At 35.5% G+C, this 27055-nt stretch overlaps 1 protein-coding gene across 9 annotated transcripts in view; it reads right to left on the reverse strand.

Moving 5' to 3' along the window:
• The window catches only part of ASB15 (ankyrin repeat and SOCS box containing 15), a 55420-nt gene that overhangs the window by 11527 nt on the left and 16838 nt on the right, over window positions 1–27055 (reverse strand). For 4 of the 9 annotated variants that reach the window (XM_074268103.1, XM_074268100.1, XM_074268101.1 and 1 more), the window contains exons 2-6: window positions 17006–17056; window positions 10575–10683; window positions 8602–8654; window positions 8384–8515; window positions 5438–5596 (exon numbers count right to left, since the gene is read on the reverse strand). In XM_074268103.1, the coding sequence (XP_074124204.1) occupies window positions 5438–5596; window positions 8384–8515; window positions 8602–8654; window positions 10575–10681 (451 nt within the window). In that variant the 5' untranslated portion in view covers window positions 10682–10683; window positions 17006–17056. Of the gene's footprint in view, window positions 1–5437; window positions 5597–8383; window positions 8516–8601; window positions 8655–10574; window positions 10684–17005; window positions 17057–21040; window positions 21129–27055 lie in introns of those variants that run through there. The other 5 variants (XM_074268104.1, XM_074268099.1, XM_074268108.1 and 2 more) reach the window with 5 other exon arrangements.

A 27055-nucleotide genomic window follows, 5' to 3' on the forward strand; every position in this document is an offset into this window, starting at 1 on the left:
TAAGAGAAAATCCACTTATCTCAAGCTGCTTCCTTTGCTCAAACACTTAGGGATCTCCTGTTATGGAACTTACTTCAAAATATATCTGTAATACACCTATATTAGATAAGAAGAGTGCTCTTTGTTAGCATTTCTGACAAATTATATCCCAAGAGGGAGAAATGACCCTCAGGTTATATAACACAAGTATTAGCAATTTGTGATTTGAAACTGATCTCCAGAGTTCTGCAAAGAACACTGAGTGCATCATTTGAGTGCTATGGAGTAAAGGTTGGGACTGGCTTATGTTTGAACATATAAATACATCTCATGGTAGCTTCAGGGTTTCCAGGTCCTTAATCTTAGTGTGTGACTTCTGTGACTTTCTGAGGCTTAAAATGGTGAAGTTTTCTTTCCAGGGAATGAATGTTATGTTTGTTGTCTTACTGCTTCCAATCTCTATTCCTTCTAATCCATCCTTCAGTACATCATTCTCCCTGCTCAGAAAACCTCTACATCTTGTTTGTATATACTTGTTTGCATATTATCTCCCCCAATAGATTGCAAGCTCCATGAGAGTAGGGGCTGTCTTTTGCCTTTCTCATAGCCTTAGCTCTTAGCACAATCCTTGCCAAGTAGTAGACATTTAATATATGTTTACTGATTGACGATTGTCTTTACTATAAATTATTAACTCCTCTAGCATTTAAGACCTTCTGCAACTATCTTTCCAGCCAAGTTCTATATTTCATTCATTCTACATTCCAATCAAACTATACCACTAGCTGTGTTATCCAATCTTGTCCTGACCCTTTCTGCCTCTGTACTTTTTACATAGATTATATCTGGTGTCTAGAACACTTTGTTTCCTTCCTTATCTGTACCAGTTGAAATCTTCTTTCTTCAAAGAAACTACAACAGCCCCTTCTGAAATTTCCCCTGATCCTTTTAACCTAAAATGATTTCTCCCTATTCATTTTCTTATGATACTTTTTCAGAATCTCTGCCCTTAACCTTTTTAAGAAGACAGTTTATCTCTCCCCATTCTATTAGAACCTTCATTGGGCAAGGACTGTGCCATTTTTCATCCTTGCTTCCCAGTGCCTAACTGTGGCTGTGTGTTTGTGTGTATGTTTGTACATGCAATATATATATGTGTGTGTGTGTGTGTGTATACATATATATATACATATATATATATATATAACTTTTATATATTTTTAAAAAAGCAAATGATTTGAAATGGAGATTTTCTGGTGTCTGTATGGATTTGCTCTTTTTTTGGTGTTTAAGTTCAGAATAAGATAATTTAAGAATATCTGAGGAAAGAAAAAATAGTTTTAGCTGGGAAGCTTGGTGAAGGTTTCATGAAGGAAGTATTTGTCACCTAAGTATCTTAGATTTTTAAGAAAAATAAAGAATCAGAAAAACAGAAATATGGAAGGATTATATTTCACAAAAGTAGCTAAGATAGTATGGTATGGGATTGGTGACATGAGTTCAAAAAAGAGCTAATTATACAGTTTAACTGGAATATAGTTTACATGAGGGGGCATCATGTGAAATAAGATTAATAAAAGTAGGCTAGAGTCAGATTTTCGCCAGACTAATGCATTTGTATTTTATCTTGGAGACGACAGGAAACCTATGAAAGTTTATGAACAGGATCAGATGACAGGGTTCTATGTGTATTTTGGGGAAATTACTTAGGCAGCTGTGTGAAAAGGCAGTTTGTAAAGAGGGTGGAAACTACAAGTAATAGGGAGACCAGTTAGGAATTTATTTCAATAGTCTAGGTAAGTGCCGATTAAGGTGAAGACAATTCAAGTGAGAGATGTGAGGATGGAATTGACAGGACTTGGTAACTGACTGGAACTACCTGGGGAAAGGGAAGGGTTGAAAAATCAGGTTATGAAGCTGGGTGATGGAAAGAATTAACAAAAGAGGAGAACATGTCTGAAGGGGAAGATGAAGATTTCCAAGACTGTTAAGTTTGAAACTCCATCAGCACACTCAGATCAACAGGCAGTTATGGGACTAAAACTGGGGAAGAGAGGAAGAGTAGATCTGTAAGGTGTAATAGGGATAGTGAGGTCCATGGGAAGAAACAGATAAGGTCTTCAAGAGAAGAGAGTTAAGGACTTAACCTGGAGAGATCCTCATGTTAGGGCATAGAAAGTGGATGACAAACAAGTAGAATGCCAGAAAGGAGTTTTTGGTAGAGACAAGAAGGAGGGAGATTAAAGAGAGAATATGTTAGGAAGGAAGAGACAATATCCTACAAGAGGGGATGGTCAACAAGGTCAAAAGAGTGATCAAGGAGGATTCAGATGGTGAAAAGATCATTGGATTTAGGCACTGAGAGCTCAAGGAATAAATTTGGGTAGAATGGTAGGAAGACACTAATGATGAGTGTGTGATGAGGAAATGGAGGCAATGAGAATACCCAACTCATCCTGAAAACTCAGTAGTGAAAGGGAGGGGAAAGAAGTTGATAGTTAAAGGGGGGGAATGTCAGGGTCAGGTCCAGTTTTTTTTAAGGGTAAGAGAGGTCTGGAATGTTTTAGGTATTAATGAAGAAACAAGAAGATTAGAAAACATTGCAGATGAGAGGACGAATTATTGATAGTACAAGCTCCTAAGAACTTGTAATAAATGTCAAGGAACGAATTTGAATTCCAGCTTTTCTTTACTCTAAGTTAGGCATTCTTATTTATGATGCCACTGTCATGTTCACATATAATATCATGAAGGACTGACTACTGAGCCCTTATGACTCTACCCAGAGTCCCATTTGTTAGAGCTTGGATAGTTGTTTGCTGTATGATTGTGACATTGTATAATGAAGATGCTTTGGGGGGACTTTTTTGTAACCAGTTCTAGTAATGCTATCACTTGGTGAGGAAGAGCCATTTTAACTGGCTAAAGGGTGCATTGAAACTATTTAAACTTCTTAGTCTCTTGTTTTGGTTCCATGGAGCTAGAAAGGGCCCCAGAGCTCATCTAGTTTAATCCCTTTATTTTATAGATGAAAAAAACTGAGACCTGGAGACCTTGCCCAAAGTCACAGAGCTAGGATTTGAACCCCAGTCACTATCCAGGACTCTTTTTAGAGAACTGCTGTCAGTAATGCCTTGTAATGTGAATCCTACATGTAAGACTTCTTAGAGAAGCAATTAATTGAGGAGAGCATTCATCATTTGCATCAGAATCTGTCTTTTCTAGATTTGTGGTAAATAATGGAGACATTTATCAAGCATCCCTGAGAAAGTTGCTGGAAATGCATATAGTTTTATGTAATTCATGCATGGGAGTAGCAATTTAGGAAAGTTTAATAAGTGTGGAAGACAATGTAAACTTCAGGAAAATATAAATTTCTTTCATTTGGATAATGTAGCAAGTTTAAAAAGTTTCCTTCCTCTGTCCTCTTAAGTTAAATAAACTCAGGTCCTTTGACCTTTTATCATTTTAAACCTTTAATGATTTTAGTTGCTCTCCCTTGGCCTCCCTCCAAACTCTCCATATCACTCTTCAGTGGCAGGTCCTAAACTTAGTTACACTGAGTTCCTGCCAGTAGCATGTGCATCTTAGGAGCTCAAGCAGTTGTTGATAAGGCTGGCTTTAGAATCTGGGAAATGATTTGAAGGGGTTATTCTTACAAGGGCTAACACTTTTGCAACTACCCTTACAAATGGATAAAAATTTTATCCTGCACTGAAAAATAATTTAGTTTTTCATCCTCCTCTCAGCAAAGAAACAATCCTGAATCCCACAAACATACCTAAAATAAACATTTTTTAAATCTCATTATGTCCACTTAGCCTTCCAACTTAGGCTACCAAAAACTTCTTGGTATCTGTCCATGATCTGAAAATTATTCCCTTATTTGCATATGGGAATGTGCATGTGTTTGTGTGTGTGTGTGTATGTGTGTGTGTGTGTGTGTGTGTGTGTGTGTGTGTGTGTGTGTGTGTGTGTGTGTGTTTAGAGGTAGGGAAAAGAAAGGGATTCATGTTAATATATTCCCATAAGGCCTTTTATGGGAGGTCCCTTTCTCCTAATATAATAGAAAGAGTAGAGTCATTAAAGTAGTAGATAAAAGAGGCATTATTTGCCCTTTTAGTTGAGTCTTTGGGATTTTCCAAATAAATCATTATATTGTCTACAAAAGTAGATAGTTTTATTACCTTATTCCTTATAATGATTCTTTTTTTTCTTCTCTTATCAATATTATTAGGATTTCCAATACAATACTGAATAATCCTGGTGACAGTGGACATCTTTGTTTCACACCAATTATTACTTTTAGGTCTAGAGTAAAAAAAGCTTTTATAGCTTTTGATTTTGGTTTGTATAGTTCATAGTTTTAAATAGCCTGCATAAGGAGTAGCTATGAGAAACATTGGAAAGACTGATATTCTGAAGATAGCTTCCTTGTGGAGATTTAGATTTGTGGGCCATCTGCATGGAGATGATTCTAGAATCACAAATTGAGATCTAGAAGGGACTTTAGAGGTCATTCAACCCAATTCCACTTATTTTATAGATAAGGACACTGAGGGTAAGATCATATAGCTTATAAGTGGTAGACTATGAGATTCAAATTCACATCTCACCCCAAAAATAAGTTATAGATATGGATGCAATTAGAAAGGGAGAGGAGAGGAAGAGTTGTAAAGGAAGCCACAAGTAGATATTTGAGGATAGGTCCAGGTTGTGAAACCTCTGCACTTGGTGAAGAAGGCCTATTTCTTTCAATGTAGAGCCTAAAGTTGATTTTACTGGGCAGGGTATGCTAGCTTCATCCCCTACCTCTTGGACAGAATGTAAAACCTAGCCTTTCTCTTGATGGCAACTTAGGCAAATTACAGTCATACATTAATGATAAATGAGAAGCTAAGCTACAAAATATTAGTAGATAAATCCTGGTTTGTCCATCCTTGTTTGCCCATACACAGCCTTGTGCCAGAGGGTAGCTAGTCACCAAATGGTATAGGCCCAGGGAGAGAAAAAGAGTGCATCTGGGGGAGTTATCAGTCAAACCGTAGCACTTGTGAAGCTTTGCCTCCAGCCACAGACATGGGGGAAGGGGTGCTCTCTCCCCCCTCTGCACAGCTCTGTTTCTCACTTTGCAGTTATTTGGCAATATGCCTTTCAACTGACTCTGGACTCCACCTCAAAGATCAAATTACTATGGCACCCCTTTTGTGATGCTCCTTAGTTAACAAGGCCGCCCTCTTCCTGAAGGAATCATCACCACTACCATCATCCTGCCTGGTTCTTTACCTTCCTCTTCATCTCCCTCCCTTTCCACACCTCTCAAATCCCCTCCTTTCCCCCCCAATGAATTAGCCACTAAGGCTAGGGCTCTGGTTATTAAATGGTGCTCTATCAGAGACCATAAATATTACATAGATTTCTTTATCACTGTGTCCAGCCCCTAAAAGAAGCCATTTACCAAGCAGAAGGGGAGTTTCTCCTTTGAGGTTTTTGGTGTCTGGAGACACTCCTTTTTCCAACAGAGTTCTTACATTTTCCACGAGACCAGAATTGATTGCTAGAGTTAATGGTGTTTCTCCATCACAAGTATTGTATTCCCAAAGAGTTTTATAGGATGCTAAGACAGGGAAAACAATATATGGAATCATGAAATAGCAACAAGCATAATACATATAATGGTCACAAGTTCCAACTTTTAAAATCACATTTATACTATGCTTTAAATTGCTTTAAATATTACTTGCTATAAATTGTTTTAAATATTTACTTGCAAGTTTATTAGCATAAACCCATTGTTGGAACATGCTGATAAGATTACAGTTCTCTGACTGACCCTAATTTATAAGAAACCGAACTATTCTCCAATTGATAAATGGTCAAAGGATATGAACAGACAATTCTCAGAGGAAGAAATTGAAACTATATCCACTCACATGAAAGAGTGTTCCAAATCACTACTGATCAGAGAAATGCAAATTAAGACCACTCTGAGATACCACTACACACCTGTCAGATTGGCTAAGATGACAGGAACAAATAATGACAAATGTTGGAGGGGATGTGGGGAAACTGGGACACTAATACATTGCTGGTGGAGTTGTGAAAGAATCCAGCCATTCTGGAGAGCAATCTGGAATTATGCCCAAAAAGTTATCAAACTGTGCATACCATTTGACCCAGCAGCGCTACTACTGGGATTATATCCCAAAGAAATACTAAAGAGGGAAAGAGACATATATGTGCCAAAATGTTTGTGGCAGCTCTTTTTGTTGTAGCTAGAAACTGGAGGATGAATGGATGTCCATCAATTGGAGAATGGTTGGGTAAATTGTGGTATATGAAGGTTATGGAATATTATTGCTCGGTAAGAAATGACCAGCAGGAGGAATATAGAGAGGCCTGGAGAGACTTAAATCAACTGATGCTGAGTGAAATGAGCAGAACCAGAAGATCACTGTACACTTCAACAACAATACTGTATGAGGATGTATTCTGATGGAAGTGGAAATCTTCAACATAAAGAAGATCCAACTCACTTCCAGTTGATCAATGATGGACAGAGGTAGCTACACCCAGAGAAGAAACACTGGGAGGGGAATGAAAATTGTTAGCACTAATATCTGTCTGCCCAGGTTGCATGTACCTTCGGATTCTAATGTTTATTGTGCAACAAGAAAATGATATTCGCACACATGTATTGTACCTAGACTATATTGTAACACATGTAAAATGTATGGGATTGCCTGTCGTCGGGGGGAGGGAATAGAGGGAGGGGGGGTAAATTGGAAAAATGAATACAAGGGATAATATTATAAAATATATATATATATATATAAAAAAAAAAAAAAAAAGATTACAGTTCTCTGGTTTTATAATTCAGCGATATTTTCTCCAAATCAGAAACTTTCTGAACAAATATATCTAGAACAATGCTGAGGAAATATGAACATGGTCTAAAAAAAACCTATCAAACACATGAATAGAAAAAACAAATTCATCCACTGAGTGAACAATCAATAAATCAACAGATTTTAACTGAGTACCTATTATCTATAGAATACTATATATTAAATCCCAGAAATCTAGAACCAAGAAATACATATCAAACTTTTAAAAAATCTTAAGTTTGGGATTTTTTTTTTTTTTTAAAGAAAATCATACATTAAACAATGAATTTACTTCTGGATCTTATTATCTCAAGAAGCAATACAGTTTACAAAAAAATTTCAAATTAATTCACTGATGATGTTGTGCCACACTTCCCTTTTAATGTCCTGATCTAGTTTCCCCAATTGTCCTACCTCAGTTACTCTGCTTCAGGCTAAAACCATTTCCTTTTAATCATTAGACTGTTTGATAGGATAAAGATCTTATATCTTAGGCATCATTAAAATATCAGGAGCCTCTCCCCATCTCCAGTACCTCCCTCCATTATGTCATCCCCATCCCATGTGCCTCCCCCCCATTAGGTGGGCGCTCTTGTTACCCTATAAAAGAATCTTTGTATCCGACATTTGTTGCTGGATTCTTGAAGACGAAAGTCTCATTCAGCCCTGGGACCAGACCATGGATCCATTTGGTCCCAATAAATCTCTCCCTTTCAAATAAAATATTATAACTCTCTAAAATCTATTTTGCCTCAGTTTCTCTGGCATTACAATGTCCTTTCTGGATTGTCAAGGCCAAAGAATTCATCCCTAAAGAGCTATCCACTGATGATAAGCCTCCCTGTACTTAACTAGGCTGGTCCTTAAAATGGTCCTTCCCCTTGCTGGGATCATGAAGCCTTTTGAGCATAGTAGAATTTGCCAGAGCTCACTTATTTTTTTTTCCACAGGAATTAGACAGAAGAAGCAGTTTAAAGAATGCCATTAAAGAAATGCATAATTTAAATAAGAAAATGGATCTATCGTATAGCAAGAGAGGACTAACTGAAAAAAACTCACACTGACTACTAGTATTTTCAGTGTCAAAATAACTCAAAAAAGGATCTCAGCATTTGTTGGTGGACCCTTTGTGGTGAACCTAGAAGAGTACATGGACGATAGCTGCACAGGAAGAACATACATGGATAAATTTATTGCTGAAATCATTGAAGAGATCATTGGAAGATCAAGTGCTATATATTGGATAATGGCATATTGAGGAATGGAGTACATTCCTGCCCATTTAAAGGTCATCTCATAACAGTCTTGGTGACACTCTCAGAGACAGAATACTGGAATGAATAGATACACCAGGGGTGTGCTCCAAATGGCAATTCTTATGTCCTTATGTTAGACTGTGCTTTGAAGTCTAAGAATTGCTTTTCTCAAATCCTATATCACTCTGCTTTACTTTTGTTTTTGTTTTTGTTTTTTTTCATTCTTGTTTTGAGATGCTGATGATATCTGGGTTCACTTACCATCCAGAACGATTTCAAGTATTTGCCGAATAGGTTGAACTGCAGCCTCATGAAGTGGGAACCACCCATTGTTATCAGCTTCATCCAAGGCATACTTATGTTTCACATAGTCCTGGAGCTCAAGGATTTGGCCTAAATTAAGCATATAGGGTGATTATAAATTTCCATTCTTAGCAAAACTTCCTCTCTAGTACTCTCTGAACAATGTGCATAGATACCTGATTTGATGGCTTCTACAAGTTTTCTGTTCTGAGCACTTACAGGTACAAACCTATTGGGGAAAGATAATAGTTATGTTGTTATACCACTTTAAGGTACCTAATGATTTAATTTTCCATTGATTTGCACCCATATGATTTATTCTGATCTTATAAGAAATGCATGAATATGAAGCTAACATATTTTTTGTTCCTCAAATCTGAAGAAAACAGATTTTAGAGTAGATTTATGATATTGTACATTAGTGAGAATGACATGGTACAGATGGCATACTTATCTTTGAAACTAGTTTTGAATAAAGCAGAATAAAATGGAGAATTGAAACCTGCCATATGATAGTCAATTAATTCCATGATTCATGCTAACCACCTACCCCATATGCCCACCTTAAACTCTATCGACAAATGAAAATGTCTGTAATGTTATCTTTGTTTAATCTTAAATAATTAGATAAATTTTCAATTATACATTTAACTTTGAGCTATGCAAAATTTTTTTTTAACTGGGAGCGTAGAGTTCACTTTGCAAAGTATTTTCAACTAACTGATATGAAAATAAAGGTAGAGAGAGCATTTGCTGAAGATACTCCCAGTCTCTAGCAATCTGTTGTTCTTGGTTGGTTGTTTCAGGCAATCTGTGACCCCTTTGGGGTTTTCTTAGTAAAGTTACTGGAGTGGTTTCCCATTTCCTTCTCCAGCTCATATTACAGATGAGAGAAACAGGGTTAAGTGAGTTGCCCAGGGTCCCATAGCTAATAACTATCTGAGGCCAAATTTGAACTTGGGAAAGGGAATCTTCCTGACTCCAGGCCCAGAGTGCTCTCTGCCGTGCCACTTAACTGCAGAGTTTCTCTGAAGAGCTTTTGCCAAAATGTCATGATCTATGCTCTCTTGGCCCTTCTGGTTTCTTTTCTTTCATCAAAAATAAAACATCTGATAAAGGTTTCATTGACTCTATGGAGAAGAAACAGATTTTATAAATAAGTAAGGGTCATGAATGTTTTCTTGTGTAGTGACATTCCTCTTACAGCTTTAGTTTATGAAATAATGTGGGTATTTTATAAAGCTTAAAGTACTATATATATATATAAATGTAAACTGTCCTTAATAGGAGAGTCGTTATGACAGAATGAAAAATATATTGTATGGGAGTCAGGAGATACTTGGGTTTGAATCTCACCTTTCATACTCATTAACTATGTCATGTAATTTGCCTGGTCTTCAGTTACTCATCTATAAAATGGGGATAATAAAACTTATAGTACCAACCTTTCAGAGATGCTAGAACAAAATAAGATAATATTAAAGCACTTAGAAAGCTTTAAGATTCTAATCAATGTTAGGCACTATTTCTGTCTCAAATGTTAGAAAATATATGTAATAGATTTTTATATAATAGAATATTCTGTAATGAGAAAAAGTGAAAGTATCTTAAACTATTTCAAATGTAACATCTAGTTTTGACCTATAGCATATTTTTATTTAATTCTATCATTTAAACAGAAGTTTATAATAAATACTATGATTTATATGGTATTTTACATGGCATTTTATATTATTTTATTATTATTATATTATATTATTTTATATTATATATTATATTTATATTTTGAGAAAGGCTAACAATTATTACACTTTTATATAAAGGAAAACATACCAAGGAGATGACAAGCACATGGATCATGCGGCGTTATATTAATCTATGGGTAATGAGATTACAAAATCAACTTCAGTCCTACCTAGAAATTGGTCACCTAAGTAATATGAGTATAATATTTCTTATTCTACTACATATCTTAACTTCATGTGATTTTAGAAAGAATAAATAGCATCATTTACTTGGGCATTGGGCATACATTATATATCTAGAATATCTACTATTTCTAAAAATAGGATTTGTGGATTTAATGTGTTATGGAAAAAATGATATTTCCAAAATTATATCTTATGTACTTAATTACTGTATCTCTTACCTTTCAGGATAAGACTCTTTCTTGTTGGCTTCAATGGATTCCTGAATACTAAGCTGAATTTCATAATCTGTGAGATGGTCCTCATCAGTGTCCCCATTTTCCTCCATGTCTTGGTGTAATATTTAAAAGAAGTAATTTTGCAAAAGTTAGTAGTTGGCCCAGGGTACCATTTGTAATTAATGTAATATAACTCGAATGAAAGATATGAAGTAGATTTTGGCATGTTAAATCCCATGACAAAGTTGAAATATTTAAAACAATATATTTATTCGTTTATTTAACATCTATTAATGACCTCTGTATAATGCATTGCTAGACATATCATAGTATGTCTTATTTATATTAGTATTAATTTAATATGTATACATACCTACACATGAAGGCCAGCTCAATAGGGAGCTGGACTTGGGGTATGGAAGATCTGAGTTCAAATCCAGCCTCAGACACTAAATGGCCCTAGGTAAGTCACTTAACCACTTCCTCCATTTCCTCAACTGTAAAGTAATAGCACTTACTTCACAGTGTTTTTGCAATAATTAAATAATTAGTATTATTATATTATGTCATTATATAATATATATTATATTATATTAGTATAAGTAACATTTATAAAGTACTTTTTATACCTAAAGCACTCTATTAATACTAGCTATTATATATGTAAAATATTTGAGGTACTCTGAAGATAATTTATGATGTATAAAGCTCCTCAAAGCTGCTTGAAAATGCTTATGGAACACTTTTTTGTAGTAGGAAAAAAATTAAAAACATAGTGATTGGGAAATGGCCGAATAAACTGTGGCATACAAATATGTTGTTCAGTTGTCTCTGACTCTTTGTGACCCCTTTTGAGCAATTTTCTCGGCAGTGATGCTGGAGAGCTTTTCTTTTCCTTCTCCAGCTCATTTTGCAGATGAGGAAACTAAGGCAAAGACAATTAAATGACTTGCCCAGCATCACACAGCTAGTAAGTATTTGAGGTCAGATGTGACCTCAGTTCTTCCTGATTTAAGGCCTGGCACTCTATCTATCGTGCCACCTCACTGCCCTGGTAATATTTGAATATCCTGAAGTATTACTGTATCATTAAGTGATGTATATGAGGAAATCAGAGAAATTGTAGGAACTGATGCAAAAAATAAGGTGAGCAGAACTAGACAAACAGTATGTCTCAATCAATCAAATATTTGTTGAGCACCTACTACGTGCTATTTTAGATGCTGGTGTTCAAAGTACAAAGAACGAAACAATCTCTAATTGTTAGGAGCTTTCACAACTACAAAAATATAACCAAAAAAAGGATATTCTAAAAGGCTGCTGAATTCTGATTATTTGTAATAATCATGACCAACCTTGTCCTGGACAACAGACAATGTCATACACTCCTTTTTCATTAAAGGTATGGGGAACTTCAGGTATACTTTCAGACACGAATATTTTGTCAACCAGTTTTAGCTGTTTTTCTTTGTTACTAGAGAAAGATCAATGAATGTAGGAAATGGCCTAAAATGTCTTTAATAAAATCTTTTAAAATGCGCTAATGGGCAGGGGAAAAGCGAAGGCAGTGAGATGGCTCAGTCAGTGGTAGAGCTCTGGGCCTGAGTTCAGATCTGGTCTCGGACACTTAAGTTGGGTGACCATGGACAAGTCACTTCTCTTTGGTTTGCCTTTAAACTGGAGAGAGAAATGGTAAACTGCTCCTGTACCTTTGCCAAGAAAACCTTTTGGACAATACATGGGCCCTAGGGGGTCATGAAGAAGAGGACACAACTGAACAATAACAACATGAAGGACTAAGTCCTTCCCTAAGTCATGGGAAATAACAGCCCACAAACTAATTTAGCATTTAGCAAAGCAGAGTTGGCTCGACTGTGTTTGAGAACAGTTGTCATGAAAAAAGAGGCATGGACTTTTTTTTTTTTTTTTTTTAACCACCATTGCTACTTAAAGTACCATAAGATTTCAATGGAATCACACATTTCTTTTCAATTACACCCAGCCCTACACCCAGGTAGGGCATATTGGATTTTGAAGTGCAATTCAATGATACTATTTCATAGATACTCAATTAGGAAGCATTACTCCTGCTGCCCCAAATTAGCTTTTAGTACTATATATATATATATATATATATATATATACAAGGTACTATGCCTTAGAAAGGGCTAATTATATTCAGTCAAATAGGCATTTATTCAGCATTTATCATATACCAAAGCACTCTTCTGGGCCCTAGAAAATTTATTCTCAAATGTAACTCAACCTGGAGGTTTAGGATTTGTCATTTCTACCCAACATGGACTTTCCAATCTAACTATATGTGTTTGGGGACTCATGGCTTTCTCATTCACACTTCCATCTTTTTTATTTTTTCTTACCAGCAGTGCCTTTCATATATGAGCTTCTAAATTTTTCTTAGCAAACACATCCCAAGGCTGTAAAACTTATGGTACATGAATGCAATGGAATATTATGGTACAAAAAGAAATATACCTGAAGAAAATAAAGCAGCATGGAAGGACTTACATTAATTGATATAGAGTGAAGTGAATGAAATCAGAAAAACAACACAATTACTACAATTATACAAATGGAAAAGACAGTAATAAATCTCAAACCAAAAGCTATTATGTAATTATAATGACCAAACTTGGCCCCAGGGAAAAGGCCCCTCCCTTCTTTGCAGAGGGAGGGGATTATGGGTATGTTACACATACTGCCAGATTCCACTAGATGTGTTGGTTAATTTTAACTAAACTATCTGCCTCCCCTTCTCCCTACACTATCCTGCCCATGTTGTCTCTTTGTTAGCTTTGTTAACTTTGTTAGCACTGGTAGTTCTCAGGGTAGGAATGGGGGTTAAAATATGTTTGGACATAAAAACAAAAGATATCAATAAAAATTATTCCAAACAAATCTCTCCTGATTTTCCCTGCCACTTTTTGATTGCTCATTTACTGTGAGTCCTCTCACCCTTTCTGTCCTATACTGTTCTCACTATATTTGGACTTGCACTTAATAAGATGTGTTCACATGTTTATGTTTTGTAAGTCTCACCCCTGGGTGATTAGTTCCTGGAAGATTAGGACCATGTTATTTTATATCATTTATCCTACTCCCTCCTTCATCCCCAAAGCAAATGGTTCTTCACACAAGGGACATTAAGAAAATACGGACTGACTAACTGACAAGCACCAGTGTTTTCAGGTGGCACAATTAGCTGATAAACATAAACCGGTGGCATTGCATGTTGCCATTATAACTAATATTGCTGTGGTGATAGCAGGCCCAGGGGATTAGTAATGGGATACAGGGCCTTTCACCTATTTAAATCACAGGTTTAAATCTAGTCTTGAGTAGACCTCAGGCTCTCACTGGATGAGCTTTCTTAGGATGGAATCTCACTGGAGAAAAGGGCTGGACTGTGGGAAACCTCAGAAATGTTGTTTACACAGTGCCCAGACTGCTGTTTTTATCTTCAAATTGGAAGATAGCACAGGGCAAAGCTGATTCTTAAGTTTAATGAATTCCACATCTACAGACTGCCTTCACATTTTCTGGTGGGATTCTGAATTTTATAGGAAGCTATGTGGGCAGTAGATGCTGATAATAGGATGAAAGGGATAATGAAATGAACTGATGACAATTATTCAGTTCATATCCCATGTGGGGACAGTCATTTGTGTTTTCCCTTGCCCCAGAACGTGCCAAACAACTTCTTGAGATATTTCAACCTTTTGAGTTTAAAGTACTTGTTTTAGGACTATTACCTACCAGGGTTCCCCCAATGCCTTATAGGGGTTAGGAAAAATCAAGAAAATTATCACTTGATTGGCCTGGGGGGTGGAGGAGAACCCAAGCTGTACTTGTCTTGACATAGCTTTCTGATGGTCTCTGATAATGTGAATATGGCTTCCTGGCCACCTAAGGAGTATAGTAGAGGCTGCTTTCAGCCTGATGTGTGAAGACCACACTGAAGACTATGCTGAACAGATGCATTTCATAGGAAGATAAAGGAAGTCTTAGCTTCAGATGCTAAAATGCTATTCCTCTGTCACACAAATTTTTGCTATGTTAGGACAAAGTTCACCTCCTTTTGTTAACTTATAAGTGCTTCATTTAGATCCAACATGGTATCTGAGTATCAGGGTCCCTGTGTCAAATCATTTTAAATAGAACAAAAGGAATGAACTCATTCAGGCTCTCAGTTGTAATTTAGCATTTTGTGGTGTTTTAGATCAGTGGTATCAAGCTCAAATAAATATAAGGGCCACTAAACCATACATGAGGATCTTTACAGGCCACAAATTGATTTAAGAAACCATATGTGTTTACAGATTTTTTTAACTAGTCAATTAATATGCCAACACATTAAAGCAGATGGAGACTATATTTTAATCTGGTGTGAGTTGCATTTAGGAGTGCAAATGGCCCATGTATATGACACTTATATTTTAGACCATCCCTCTAACTAACCTAATATGAGAGAGATTATTTCTAATGTTTTTGTAAACAATTTTATGATGAGTTGACTCACCATAAAATTGTAGCAATCATCTTGGTCTTTGGTCATTTTGAGATGCAAAGGAACATAGTAGATAGGATGCTATAGTTGGAGTCAGGAAAACCTAGATTTGAATCCCATCTTTAATACAAGCTGTGTGAGATTTACCCCTCAGCCTAATTTTCTTTATAAAATGGGGATAGTAATAATAATAATAATTATTATTATTATATGGGGAGCTAGGGAGCTCAGTGGATAAAATGCCAGGCCTGAGTCAGGAAAACTCATCTTCCTGAGTTCAAATTTGGCCTCAGACTACTAGGTGTCTGACCCTGGCCCAATCACTTAATCCTATTTGCCTCAGCCTCCACCTGTGAAATGAGCTAGAGAAGGAAATGGCAAACCCAAATGTTTGCCAAGAAAACCCCAAATGGGGTCATGAAAGGTCAGACATGACTAAACAACAAAAAAATAATAACAGTGACAAAAGCCACATTGCCTATCTCACAGGGCTATTGTGATGCTCCACTAATATGATATACATTTGAAAAATTTAAAGCACTATTTAAATGCCAATTATTAGTATTTTAATCTAAGGGGTTCTAATAACTAGATCTTATTACCCAATAGCAATATTCACTTATTTATCCCATTTTCCAAGAGGATAACCAAGATTTTGAATTCACATATTTTTTAAAAAAAGAAAAGGCTATAGCAGAGAATGAAAGTTTCTTGGCTAAAGACAGATTTCTGCACTTATATAAGAGCTAGATAGTTCAGATAGTTCAGCTAGCTCATCCAGGACTCTAGATTGTAATTTAGCATTCAGTGGTGTTCTTCGGGAGTGTGGATGAAGCTGAGAAAACCTTTGTTTTTAATTTCAAATCCAAAAGTCTCAGGAAAACATCCTACAGTCTGTTACCTTTAAAGGAAAACACACATGGCTCTTGCTTTTAACAGCCAGCTCTTGTCAGCAATAACTTCCAAAAATAAAAAATATCTTCCGGGGACACATAAATCTTCCCTTTTGGCCCCGTGTAACAGGGCTTTGTGTTGCGTAGGGTGTTCTGGGGTGTCCTAGAGTAGCCTTCAACCCTTCCCTTTGTGTCTCAGAGCAAAGCCTCAACATAACTGTCCAAAAAAAGGATCTGCATTCCAGCCGGGGCCTGACTGAAGTGGTCAGGAGGAGCGAGACTGTGTTCCAAGGCATTATGTATGAGTGATGAAGAGTACATAACATTTCTGTTCATCAGACTCTCTAAGTGGCTTCAAACCTAGTTAATATCTCCTTGCTAGTGAGGAAGGTGAAAAAGCTATGAAACTTCACAGTAAAATGTTTCCAACATGTCTCTCTAAGAGAGCAAGACCCCTATCTTTCCTAAGTCTGCATGGCAACTATTATATCCTTTATTCATTTAAATTGGATAGCCACTTTTTAAAGATTTTGAATGTGTCTAAATAGGGGTATTGTTTACCTTCTCTGTCAAAACTGGAACAGTCTTGGGCAGGGCTAGTCTTAAGAACTGGTAGCTACTGCCATGGTAGAAAGCCCTATCTCTCATTTCATTGCTACCTGTTGTATGGCAGAAATTCTACCAGAAAAAGCCTGTCTTCTGGATCTAGAAGGCTTTTCAAATCCATAAGGGTCTCAATTAAAATTCTCTTAGGAAATGTGAAATCTTATTAACTAATATCCAATGTCCACTAAGAACATCATGGAAAACACAGAGGGGTACGAATGGGAATAGTTGGTTTTAATTTAGGGAGATGAAGAATAAAATGAATGGCAACAAATGTCACAAGTTTACACTAAACTGAATCTGTTCCTGAGTCTCTGAATAACAAAGTACAAACATGAGTTGTCTGCAGTGGACTAGCCATGTTAAATTCTGATATGGCCTAAAACCTTGGGATAAAAAGTTTTTACCTTCAAGCTGACTTTGATTTGATCAAGCTCCTGGAAGTCAGGTGGATGACCCTAAAAAAAAAATCAAAAGGATTGATTATGTATATTAATAATATTTGTTTCCATTCTTTTTTAAAGTTTGTTTAATTTTAATATACGGTTTTTATGAATTATGTTGGGAGAGAAAAATTAGAGCAAAGGGGTTTGTTTCTATTCTTAAAATAATTATATTAAGAAAAAGGTTTTAATATGTCATTTTTGTCTATTTATATGTAATTTTTTTCCCCTGAGGCTGGGGATAAGTGACTTGCCCAGGGTCACACAGCTAGGAAGTGTTAAGTGTCTGAAACCTGATTTGAACTCAGGATTTCCTGAATTCAGGGTTGGTGTTCTATCCACTGCACCACCTAGCTGCCCTTAATTTTTTTTTTTTTTAATCTGTACCTTTGATTTCATCCAGGTATAAAACTCCAAGTGAGGAATATTCTTCCATCAATATAAGTCAGGAGCTTGCTCATAAATTGTCTTACAGAGTTTCCTGGAGGTACTGAGAGGTTTGATAATTTGACCATAGTCACACAGGAAGGAATGTCTGAAAGGCAAGTACTTCTTGACTCTATGGAAGCTAGGTGACAAGTGCTAGACTTGTGGTCAATAAGATCTGAATTTCAATTTTGCCCCAGATATTTTAACTCAGTTTCAATAACATTTTCCCTTCTAGGATTGTCTGGTTTCTCCAATAAAAAAAGCAATTTCTATTGAACTGATCTATTCCTTCCTAAAAAACTAGCAGGCCCTTACAGAGATTTAGAGGGAGAAAATATTGCACTTTTAGGTTAAGGCAAAAAAGAAAAAAAGAAAAAAAAGAAAAAGTATATAAGACAAATCATTCTTTAAAGTCTTTTGAGATATGTCTTAGACACTTATGTGGTCTTATAAAAGAACAGATATAACACTGTTACTCTCCAGGTCATTCATGTGGCTTCTGTAAGAATTTACTTTTAATTTCTTGTACTGCTTTCTTTCCTAAATCTTAGATAAATAAGAAACCAGGCAAACTGTGCATATCCTTTGATCCATCAATATTACTACTGGGCTTATAACCCAAAGAGATATTGGAGAAGGGAAAGGAATCCATATGTGCAAAAATGTTTGTAGCAGCTCTTTTTGTAGTGGCCAGAAACTGGAAATTGAGGGGATGTCCATCAGTTGGAGAATGGCTGAATAAATTATGGCATATGAATGTTAGGGAATATTATTGTTCTATAAGAAATGACCAGCAGGATGAACACAGAGAGGCTTGGAGAGACTTACATCAACTGATGCTGAGTGAAATGAGCAGAACCAGGAGATCATTATACACTTCAACAACAATACTACATGATGATCAATTCTGATGGACGATGGCTATCTTTGACAATGAGAGGATCCAAATCAGTTCCAATTGATCATTGATGAACAGAACCAGCTACACCCAGAGAAAGAACACTGGGAAATGAGCATGGACCACAACATAGCATTTCTACTCTTTCTGTTATTGTTTGCTTGCTTTTTTGTTTTTTCTTCTCAGGTTTTTTTCTTTCTTTCTAAATCTTTCTTGTGCAGCAAGACAATTGTATAAATATATATACATATATTATATTTAACATATACTTTAACATATCTAACGTGTATGGGACTATCTGCCATCTAGAGGAGGGGGTGGGGGGAAGGAGGGGAAAAGTTGAAACAGAAGTTTTTGTAAGGGTCAATGTTGAAAAATTACCCATACATATGTTTTGTATATAAAAAATTATAATTTAAAAAAATAAGAAACCAGGTATATACTCTTGTATTGGGTTGATTTAATCCCAGTTCCTACTTCAGACAGTGAAATTTCATGTACTCTTTCTGAGACTGAAGCCAAATGAGATTATAGGAGGAAAATAAGACAACTGTTGGATATAACAGAACCAGAAGAAGCCTTATCCTCACATGCACTCTGATTCCCTGGGGGAGTCTAGACAGGCTAAGGGGGAAGGGCAGACAGAGGAGAGCAAATTAAGACATTAAAGCAAAAATTTAGTAACACAAGCTAGCACTTACTTTAAGAAAATTCTACCTACAAAAACCTGAACAAAAAATGTCCTACAAGATTTTCTTAAATGGTAAGTATATTAAAAAAACAAAACAAAACAAAACAAACAAAAAAAAAAAAACATGATTTGATTGACAGGTATTAATTTACATAGCGAGAACTTGTCAGGACTACAGAGATAGCATATAGACAGGTATACATGTCTTATTAGTCAAGAAAAAGAAGCTATAACACCCCCCCTTTTTTGGTCCATTCTTGCCAAGTGCATAGATACCTACAATTTAATTTGACAGTATAATTTAATTAGTAGTAAGGGCAAGGGAAAATGTTTTTGCTCTGTGGTTCTACACTCTTTTTGCCTCTGAAAAGCTGTTTATGTCCCAAATATGCTAGGAGAACTATATGTTTACAGAAATCACATCATAAATCTCTCTCTAAAGAAAATATTTAACTTCTCGTTCATCTTTTGTGAAGTTTAATTTATCAGGTTTCTATAAAGAGGGTTATAAGTACTTCCCATTCTGCTGTTTAACTAATCCAAAATCACTAAAGAAGGAATCATGATCTGGAATCAGGAACTCTTCCCAAGAATATCTTGCTACTAGTTCTCTGACCCCAGAGTGTTAGGAACAGTGTGTTATGTTCAATTACTATAACTGAATGTAGCTGAAATAGATAGTTCCAGATTTATGAAGGCTTATTTCACATCACATAAACTAATGGACATTAGCAATAGTGCTTAATATGGAAATATAGTCTATTGAATAATACAATTATCCAAATATTACAGCGGAAAAAGAAAGATTTTAAACAAATTCCTTTTAAAATATAATCACTGATGTTTGTGAAAATTCAGCTGAAACATTAAAGAAGTGAAATATTCAATGATCTATATTTAACTCCCTTTTGCAAAGTACTTGAGAAATATAGATCTAAGAATTTAAGCTCTAGGAAATATGGGCTCAGGAAAAATAGTTACCTAATACTAGCTTGCTAGAACGGCATCTGGGTGGGGAGGGAGATGGAGTAAGCCCTGGATTTAAGTGTCAGGAAGATCTGAGTTAAAATCCTACTACTATCTGTGACCCTGGGTAAGTCACTTAATTGGCTCAGCTTCAGTTTCCTCAACTTTAAAATGGGAATGATAATATCAGTACCTACTATTATTGTTGTGAAAATAAAGCGAGATGATATAACTTAAGTAAAGTGCTTTGCTATTTTTAAATCCTAGCTATTATTTTTAATAAATAAAAACTTGCAAATTGAATATGAAATTTCTACTTGATTTAGAACTTGGTAGCAAATCATTCCAACTAGATTAAAAAGTCTTATATAAATAGGAAATGTACAGTTTTATCTAATTGAACCTTATTTTATTGAACCTTAATTTCTTTCTAAAGATTCAGTGCACATACAATTTCTAACACTGATTAAAAACTTTTTCCTTTATATATATATATATATGTATATAATATGCATATATGTATATGCATATATATGAATATATGCACACATCTAATATATAAAGTGTATATATACACACACACACACACACACACATATATATATATATATATGTATATATATATATATATATATATATATATATATATGTATATATCCCCAAATGTTGTTAATATTATTCAAAGTCTGAAATAATCACAAATCACTAGGAAGAAAAAAAGCGGCCTGATCAAAATTGTATCTGACACAGATTTGTTACCCTTACACATCTCTGGAACATGCTTAATTATATGAGTGAAAAGTGCCCCTCTAGGTTGGTGTTTTAAAAACAAACCAGTTCTGGCGTCATTCTATAATTGAACACGTCCTCAGCATTCAAGCCTTTAAGGTGATCCACCCAGAGATTCAGGAAGAGGACACCTGAGTCTGTACATGGTTTGTTACATTTCCAATTTGAAACTACTTGCCCCTTAAGCTAGTGAACAAGGTGCGGATCAAGTATGTCATATTCTCACCTTTTGGAATCATCATCATCTTGTCATTCGTATCCAGGGCCTGACTTCCTAACCAAAAGAAATAGTGCCCCATGAGCCAATGTGTCCCTTCATGTATCTAAATTTAAATATCCAGTTGGTAGTTAAATTAAGACCTGACCTTGCACAACTGAAACATAAGCAGGTCCAGCATAGAGGGAAAGTATTACCCATGACTTCTCTAGAATCTCATCAAAAGGAACATGAGACTGCTGTGGTAGAAAAAAAAAGATTATTTGTGTCCTGATTGGTTCAGACAGCTATCAGTAACAAAACAAATGAGCTGCCAACTAAGCTGTTATGGCTGTGCCAATCCCAAGAGACAAAATGCAGTTATTTAAATAACTTTGTATTATGGTAGGAGGGTCCACAAAATGGCCTATGAGGACTGATTTCTGCTTATCTTAGTGACCCAAAACTCTAACTCACCTTTATTGTATGATGTCACAAAACTGACTTTTCAACATTGTTTAAAAATCGTGTAGAGTGTTAATGCTATATCAGACTTGTTATTTTCTGAATTGAAGTTGGAGATTCATTCTTGTCTGGTGAGCATTTAACTACTTTTAGTCTGACTGGGTAGAGCCAGACATTATGTAATGATCAATAAATAGCTGATCTGTTCAAGAATTCCAGGTAAAGTAATTGAGGACATAAATTCTAGGAAAGTGGGCAATAAACATAAAATGAAAAGGGTATAGAGACTAAACAATAAAAACCCTACCAATAGTTGGGGAAATTAATCTGAGGATCAGTATCAAATCAGAGACTTTTCTTAACCCAATTATCTAGCTATATGGAATTAGGAAATTATGAATTTTATATCTATATCTCTGTATGTATTTTGTTTATGTGGATATGGGGTGATGGGAAGGATTAGGAGGATTCCTTACCCTGTCAAAGTAAAATGTTTGATGGCTGGGACTGTTGTGATTTTTTCATTTTATTGCCAAACATAGCAGACTCCCTTACACATAAGACAGGCTTAATAAATGTTTGCAGAATTAAATTGACTTTCCCATTGAAATCTGATGCTTCTATTTATTACAAATGAAAAAGCAAAGTGCCTTTTCCTAAGTATTTCCATATTCTTCCTAAAGTCAGAGTACAGAAATCCTATGATGCTAATATTACTTACTGAGAATTCTACTGATTGTAAGTGCTGTATAAAAATTGCAATAGTAGCAATTTTGTTATTGTTGTTGTTGTTCCTTCATTTCAGTTATACCCAACTTTTCATGATCCTATTTGGAGTTTTGTTGGCAAAAATACTGGAGTGCTTTGCCTTTTCCTTCTCCAATTCATTTGACAGATGAGGAAACTAAGGAAAACAGGGTTAAATGACTTGGACAGCCTCACACAGTGCAGGGGTCCAGCCTCTGCAGGGGGTCCAGGGGGCTGAGCAGGAGGAATAGGGTTGCCGTCAAACGAAGACAGAAGTCGTGGGGTAGTTTGAGTGAGGAACTGATGGAAGTGATGTTCCCACTTCTCTCAGGCTTTATTTTTATACTATATTACGATCATATACTTTTCTTTAGCTCAACATAGTCTTCAGACATGTGCCTGACTTATTGACATTTATATGTTACTACATTTGACATTTAATATTTGAGTAAGTTTTTTTATGGTTAAGTGCTAATTATTGATTACATTATGTGAAGCCAATAATGAAAGGTAAATGTCATACAAGGTTGTCAGTGAATTTTGTTAGTTTACTTATGTCTTTTTTGTCAATTCTATGGATTGTTTGATTCCTCTATTTCCCTGACTTGGAACCGTGTACATAGGCATTTAGGGCAATTCCTAGTTATACTTTAATCATCTTTTGGTTCCTAGATATATTGATCTTTTCTGAGTCTAAGTTGGTAAACACCATTATTTCCTGGACCTTTGGATTCTCTCCAATAGTGACAATGCTTTCCATAGTGTTCTCTCTTTTATCATTTGTCTCAGTGAGAGGTTAGTTAGTTTTATTAGGACAGAATATGCATGTGGAATCATTTCTAGTTAATTTGCCCAATTCCCCTTGTCACCAGATCTTTTTAGATAAAGTTTAATCAAGCCAATTATAAATAATATAGGAAATAGTAGTCCACTAATGAGAATCATAGAAGGAGATATTGTTCCTGCCTGAGTGCTGTGCACATTTGATCTCAGTGCTGGGCTTTGCCAATCAGCTTAGAGATTGAGGCTCCCAACAACACAGTAAGTGCCTGAAATCAGATTGGAACTCAGGAAGTTGTCTTCCTGACTCTGGGCCTGACATTCTATCTACTGCTCTTAGCTGCCCAAATGGCAGTAATAGCTATAATTTGTCTAGTGCTTTAAGATTAGCAAAGTATTTTATAAATATTATATCACAGGTTAGATATGAATAGAGATGGAATATAGATTATTTTGTTCCTCTCTAAACTTTGAAAGAATAGTCCCAAGCCTAAAAACAGTGGGACTCAGAACAGTGACACATTTAAATTATGAGTGCATAAGAAAATTAGCAGTCTTTTTTTTTTTTTAAGCTCTTGGCTCCCAGAAAAAATTTTCCTAGTTGTAGCTAAATGGCCCCCTTCATAGGTTTCCAAGTTCTATGGGGTCTTCTTGGGCAGTGACTGCCTCTGGAACTCTGTAGTAATCTTTTTTTTTTTTTTAAGCAGCTGTGTAGTGGCAAAAATATTGGACTTGGAGACAGAAAAACCCTTAATTCTAATTTCACTTTCAATACTTACTAGCTCTATGATTATCTATCTATCTAACTAAATATCTGTCTGCTGTCTATCTAAATATTTACCTATCTATGTAAATATCTGTCTACCTAAATATCTGTTTGTATATCTAAATATCTATCTAAATATGTACCTATCTATCATCTAAACATCTATTTAAATATCTATCTGTCTAAATATGTATCTATATGTCTATCTAAACATCTATCTCTATCCATTTAAATATCTGTCTATCTATCTATCTATATCTATCTATCTATACATCTTAACATCTATCTATTTAAATATCTATCTAAATATATCTCTCTAAATATCTATACATTTAACATCTATCTGTCTATCTAAATATGTATCTCTCTATCTAAATATCTGTCTAGCCATCTAAACATCTATCTCTCTGTCTAAATATCTCTTTCTATTTAAATATCTATCTGTCTATCTACCCATCTAAACACCTATATAAATATCTATCCATCTAAACTATTTAAATAGTTTATCTATTTAAATAGTTATCTGCCTAAATCTGTATCTCTGTGTGTCTAAATATCTCTATCCATCCAAACATCTATCTTGTCTATTTAAATATTTATCTGTCACTGTGTCTATCCATCTAAACATCTATCTATCTTATCTATCTATCATTTACCTAATAGTTATACTAGTTATACTATACTTTGTATAATGTTTATTGCTTCCCCCTCCTCACTTATCATTAACTATGTCAGAAACTTCCAAATGGTGCACCTTTGTGCCCTTATAATGTTTCCTCTGCCCTGCTGACTTCAGTTTATTACACAGCAGCTGTTTAGGTATGGGGGAGGGATTCTCCATTTTAGGGACATGTCCAGTCTAAAAAGGCTCAACTCTAATGATGAGTGAGCCTTCTGATGCCAAAAGAGCAAGGGCAGAACCGCACTCCATTATTAAGGAATGTTGGGACTGTTAAGTAGCATTAAAAATAAGTCTAGTGGCAAGATGCAGCTGATGAGAAGGCACAGTTGGAAGATTTCAATCTTGAAGTTGCTTGACTCTTTTAACTCACTTTTGGAGTTTTATAGGACACTCCGACAAGAGAAAGTCTATTTAGTTTGAAAAACAGTACTAGAAAATTTTGCATTGGGACAGACTCATGTGCCATCCAGTCTTAGCGTTCTGTCTCCTGAGTGACACTGAAGGTATCATTGTTGTTTCTGATGTCAACCTCAAAGGCAAGGGATGTATCTAAAAACAATATGCTTTCCCTTAATAACCTATCATGGACCTGCCAGTCATGAATACAACTGAATCTTTTTAAAGCTATTTCTTTTCAGCCTGTACTAGAGAAAACAAGGGATAAAAACTGATTGTCTACTATTTGAAATAATACTTTTTATGTATCTTAAGTGCAGTTATTTCCTAATTTAAAAGTTCTTTCCTTCATCATCATTATCAAATATTTTAGAACTTTAAAATATTCAATTAATGCTACCATGTGCTGGGCTCTGAGGAATTGGACCCTGATCACAAGAAACTTGCCCTTGAATGGAGGATGAGGTGATGATAATACATTCACAAATAGATGTAATTCAAACAGAAAAAAGATATGCATGTGAGAGCTGCAGAACAAAAAATCGTGGCACATTAGAAGAGACACTTGAAAATTGATGAAGTTTGTAGGGAAGAAGGGACATTCACCCTGAATTTTGTATGATGAGTAAGAATAAAAAGTAAGGAAGTTGTTTTTTGTTTTTTTTCCAGGTATGGGGAACATCATGAATAAAGATTTGGAGCTGGGAAAATTGATGTAATAATTAACATTATTATTTACAAAATAATTTATATATATATTATCACATTTGATTCTTACAGTAGGCCTCTGAGGAAGGTTCCACTGGTTTTATTATCTTATTTTCCAGATAAAGACCAGTAGAGCTGGGGGACTTAATTTAGTCCCACAACTTGAAAATATTAGAGGCAGATCTCTCCAGACTCCCAAGTCCAACGTTTTCCTAGTTCATCATGTTGCTTCTTAGGATATCCAGAAATCTATTTGAATGTGAGTAGGAGGGGATGAGAATGTGATATGGCTGGGAAGGTCTTGCATAGCAGGGCAAGCAGCAAGATCAGGGCTCTGAAGGAAGCAGCAGCAGCTGCTGTTGCAGGAAGTACCCAAACACTTCACCACCAGTGGGGGTAACCATAGGCCAGCCAACTTAAAGGCAAGGAGCAATGGCATGTTGTCATGTTTCCCTTTGTAGAAGCCCCTCATAATTGTACTGTATAGAGTCAACAAGAATAAAGGAAGAAAACAAGGAATAAGACGAGAGAGTGTTTGCAAGTATGGCACTGATAGTTTGTGATCCAAAGGGCCTTCTATCTTTGGGCCTTCTATTCGTATGTTTTCCATAAAAAATCTGTATTTGTGGGTAAGGATGCCCGTTGCCCTTCCCTGTTCTTTCAGGGCATGATAACAGGAAGAGTTTGCACCAATGTCACAAATTGGGGGACACCTGGAAAGCCAAGTGAACATTTTTGTACCTTACAGAGCAAGCAACAGGGAGACAAAATCTGCTGAAGAGTTTTGAGAATGGGAATGACATTATCATTTCTGTGCTTAAGGAAGATTGACCTGACAGTAAGAAGAAAGCATTACAGAAAAAGAGAAGAGTAGAGAAACCATATAGATGGCTATCTTAAATACTTCCGTAGGTAGTAATAAGTTACTAATAGTAATAAGGTAGTGATAAGTAATAGTAATAAGTTAGTTAAGTAATAAGTAATAATAACAATCCAATAGACTTTGGATGGTGATGATAATAATAATAATTAGCATTTACATAGTGCCTAACATATGCCAGGCACTGTGCTAAACACTTTACAAATATTATCTCGTTTGATTCTCACAATCAAAGGGAGGTGCTATTATTTACCTAATTTTATAGTGACTTCATTGCAAAGATGGGCAGAATGCTAATTGCATCAAACCCCAGAATACAAGGTTTCCTCAAAGAGAATCATTAAAAAGACTTGCTTAACAATTTGCATTGGAAAAAAAAAACAGATAAAGAATGGCAATTGTCCAGCCAATGGGGTCAAATTCAAATAAAAATGGGGGCTAATAAACCATATATTATCTATGTTTTATTGTGTTTTCATTTACTTTGTTAAATATTTCCTAATTCATTTTAATCTGATTTGGTCACATTTGAAAAGGTGCATGGCACATTGCATATTTGGTACCTCTGGACCACGCCATTACATATATTTGGTTGGACAATGCATTGAGTTTGTAATTATT

The sequence above is a fragment of the Sminthopsis crassicaudata genome, chromosome 5 (genome assembly GCF_048593235.1).
Source record: "Sminthopsis crassicaudata isolate SCR6 chromosome 5, ASM4859323v1, whole genome shotgun sequence".
NCBI classification, from domain to species: domain Eukaryota; kingdom Metazoa; phylum Chordata; class Mammalia; order Dasyuromorphia; family Dasyuridae; genus Sminthopsis; species Sminthopsis crassicaudata.